This window comes from Marmota marmota, unplaced genomic scaffold (genome assembly GCF_001458135.2).
Source record: "Marmota marmota marmota unplaced genomic scaffold, marMar, whole genome shotgun sequence".
In the NCBI taxonomy this organism is placed as follows: domain Eukaryota; kingdom Metazoa; phylum Chordata; class Mammalia; order Rodentia; family Sciuridae; genus Marmota; species Marmota marmota.
The window spans coordinates 9,786,766-9,790,879 of NW_026000026.1; the positions used below are offsets into that span (position 1 = coordinate 9,786,766).

Consider the following 4,114-nt stretch of genomic DNA (forward strand, 5'->3'; position numbering starts at 1 on the left):
CCGGGGGGTGACGAGCAACTTGTGTACATTGATACAGCAGGAGTGGGAGCCGTTTATTGTAGGACAGGAGGGGTATATATACATTCCACACAGCTTATCTTAATTAACATAAACTTGATACAGCAGTCAACCAATAAGGAATCTCCACACTTAATGGCTCACTGGTGTTACTTCACAAACCACTCCCTCTGGCAAAATGCCAGGCGCCATCCAGACTTGTTTACAGACTCTAACATTTGCTAGGCGCCATCCTGACTTGTTTACAGACTCTAACACATGGAATTTAGGCCTATAAGAATATACCAACATACTTTTTAAAAGCTTTAAACACAAAGATGTTCATCACAGTGTTATGTATTATTAAATAGCATTGGAAGCAAATTCAGTGTCCAACGTGACAAGAACATTTTAGCAAACTATGATCATGTATGTGATAGAATTTATGCCACTGTTCACCAAGATACTTTCCACGGAGAAAATACACACAGGGGCATCGTACGACCAGAACCTACTACCACATACACCTAGAAGAAACACATGGGGAAAGACAAGACCAGAAAGAAATGTAGCAGAACATACATCCACAAGAGCTTTCCCTGGATAGAGAAATAAGAGGTTAAGTTTTTTAAGATGTTTTATAATGAAAAAAGTCACACATTATATTATTTATTTTTAATTTTAGTAAAATAACACAAAATTTATCATCTTAACTTTTGGGGGGAGGTGGGGTACTGGGGATTGAACCCAGGTTGTTTTACCACTGAAGTATACCCCAGCTCTTCTTATTTTTTAGGACAGGGTCTTGCTAAATTGCTCAGGCTGGCCTCAAACTTGCAATCCTCCTGCCTCAGCCTCCCAAGTTTCCACCAGTTCATCTTCACCATTTTAGTATATTGACACTGTTGTGCAACCAAAAATATCCATCCGCAAAAATCTTTCACCTTGCAAAATTAAAACTCTGTGCCCACTAAACAAAAACTCTCTTTTCCTCTCTCCTCTCCACCCTTATCCCTTGGTAACCACCTATTTCCTGTTTTATGATTTGTCTACTCTAAATACATCAGGTAAGGGATATCATATAGTGCTTATCTTTTTGTGACTGACTTTTCTTTACTTGACATAATATCCTCAAGATTCACCCATGTTGTAAAATGTGTCAGAATTTCCCTTCTTTTGAAGGCAGAGTAATATTCCAGGGCATTGATGCACCACACTGTTTATCTATTCACTCACTGACGCACACTTGGCTGCTTCCACCTTTTGACTAGTGTGAACAATGATGCTATGAACACGGATTTGCAACTATCCCTTTAGTACATAAGTGTTTTCATTTTTTTTTAAATATTTGAACACTTTTTTTCCTGAGTGGGCTCCACTTTTTATGTCCCATCTTCTGGTTCTATGAGACCCTGGCCCAGGTTAACTAGGATTCCACTCTGAACATAATCCAAATGCAGCAGAACCACTGGGCAACTCCACTACCCTGGGGAAATAAGTGCCTGGGCTGTACCTCAGAAAATAATGCATCTTTTTGTTGTTCTGATCCCCATTACAGGACAAATGCCTTAGTCTCCGCTTTCCAGCCTGGACCCCCACACTGAGCCCTTCTTCGGCCCACCGCCCTGCCTGCTGCGGGCACTGAACTCACTGACCTCCTCCTGACACCCTGCACCAAGAAGACTGCCAAAAAAAAAAATCACCCCGCATCTCTCTCCATCCTCACTAACAATTTGGTAATGAAGTATTGATTTCCACTTCTCCGCTGATGGACGATATTAGATTTTCATTGATAAACTGCATCGGGCTGTCTCGTCTCCACGGTCCCCTTTTCACGGTCACAAGAAAACGGTCACAAGTGCCACTGAAGAAAAATAATGACTGGGAACACTGATGCGCTTATTTTGTCAGTTTGTAACAGGAAAGGGAGGGGTAGTCCTCGCCGTCCAACGTCCGAGGGGGCCGCCCGAGATGCGGACACTTGGAAGGCTGCTTTGGGTGGTGATGTCCGTTTCCTATTTATAACCCCTCTGGGAACGTTTGTCTAAAGGAAATGTTTCTGTTCAGTGTAACAATTACGGTTGCACCTGGATTGCCCAGGCCTGCCCCTGCGCTAGGGAGCCATTAATCACTGCAAAGGAGAAGAATTATTAAGTTAAGGCCAGAGCTGGAGCCAAGAAAGCCTCCGAACGATGTTCGTCTTCTGTGAAAGTTGTGCAAATAGTTAGCCTTAGCCGTGCTGCTGCCAAGGACTTTTTCCCATGCAGCGGTAGGCATCTTTATCATGGTCATTATCTGGACTGGTTTAAAACCTAGTTCTGAGCCCGCAGCCCTGTCACTTGAGACCTGCAGATTGGGAGAAGGGGCGAGATGTAGAATCTGAGAAAAGCAAGAAGATGAGATCATGGCAGGGTGGAAAGTTCAGCAGCGGCCTTTTCTGGTAATCCCTTCTTGCAGGACTGGTTGTTTATGGGCTCTGGAACACAGCTGAGCTTTAGGACCAACAGAAAGCGTGAAATAGGGTGTCCATTTTAAATGTGTTCCTGCAACTTTTTTCATTAAAACTTTAAGGGCCCAATTTTAATTTGTGGAATATTCCCGTTAATAATGAGATCTAATTAAGACATCCATTAAAAGCCCGTTAAAGTTAATTTAACGTAAAAATTCCAATAGAACTGTATTAGATTTTCTCCATTAAATTAACGTTATGGATTTTTAACGGATGTCTTAATTATACGTTATTATTAACGGGAATACTGTATTACACAGATTAAAATCAGGTCCTAAGTCAACTTGGAAAGCTAGGAGCATGTTTTAATATTAAAAGTCTTGCATACCTAGCATGCAGTTTGGAAGGGGTAGATCTGTTTATTCTATACAATGGAAAGCAACCTATAATAGATGTATCCATCAATGCATTTAAACAATGAATTTTCTTATTCTCAAAGGACAAATAAATATGGATCATGTTGTAAACTGCTACTCAGCTATAGGTGAAATATTAAGCTACTCTAGGCATAACACAAGAAACTAGATGATTCTGAAACAAATGAAATATTATGTGTTGTTGTTTTAATTACCAAGTTTATCAACAACAGCAGCAACTCAACACTGACAAAATGAAGCCAGATATAGCCTCTTCACCATTTCTCATAGAAGCTGCCTATTGGAATTGTTTTGGAAATTTTGCCATGATCCCTAAATTCAACATGGGATTAAAAAAAAGGGGGGGGGGACTTCTTATTTACCTCCTAGGGAAAGTGTTGCCCTTATGCCACATATAATAGCAAATTGCTTTTTTTATGGCATGCATAACCTAGATGGGAAAAATATGGCGCTTCAGGGAAGGAGGGAAAAAGTAAATGAAGTTCCAGGAATGTCATTCTGAAGTAATGAGGCATGGACAGAAAATATACCCCTCACATCATCGGATTGAGATGGCAGTCGAAATAGCTTCATTGAAGTGTCAGCACTCATCCATCAATCAATCACCCACAAGGAAAAATAGCAACAGTACAACGGGGCGGCTTTTATGGGATTTACTCATGGGCATAGGGAATAGCGGCTCAAATGTAGTTCTGACATGAAAAGCAAGGTGCTGATATTATTTTTTATGATGGGAGGATCATAAAGTGAATTGAGAACAGCGAGGTCTGTCTTTGCTTAACCTATTCAACCAGAAATGAATGGAACTCAACTGGAAAGGAACAGTCTTCAGATGGGTTAAGATTGAAGGGTGGACTCTGCCGAGCACTGTCCTTCGACAACGAGATTCTATTAAAGGAAAATCAATGCATTAGCATTGGTGTTCCTGAAGCTGTTAAAAATCGCTTCAACCCAGGGTTGTTAGATAAAGTTACATAATTCAGATCCTACTGCAACCATCCAGAAGCAAATTCGGAGCTCCTGCTCCAGTTAGGGAGAAACAATTGCAATTCTAAACCCTTTGGAAATCGTTTTCTAAGGAAAAAAAATAATAAATCATCTGCTTCCTCATAGAATCTATATGGCAATTTCTCTGGTGGAATGGGGTGGGAGGCAAGAGACAAAAATATTGATAAATTTGGTAAGACTCATGAATCCTCACTTGGCAACCGGGAATGTCACAGCTAAGGGA

The 4,114-nt window shown here is 40.8% G+C and overlaps 1 protein-coding gene across 1 annotated transcript in view; it reads left to right on the plus strand.

The window, feature by feature from the left end:
• Positions 1 to 3,229, plus strand: part of Tshz2 (teashirt zinc finger homeobox 2) — a 182,444-nt gene extending 179,215 nt beyond the window's left edge. Inside the window, exon 2 of the mRNA XM_015479706.2 lies at positions 1,556 to 3,229. Coding sequence (XP_015335192.2) covers positions 1,556 to 1,557 — 2 coding nt within the window. The 3' untranslated portion in view covers positions 1,558 to 3,229. The remainder of the gene's footprint in view (positions 1 to 1,555) is intronic.
• The last annotated feature ends 885 nt before the right edge of the window (positions 3,230 to 4,114 follow it).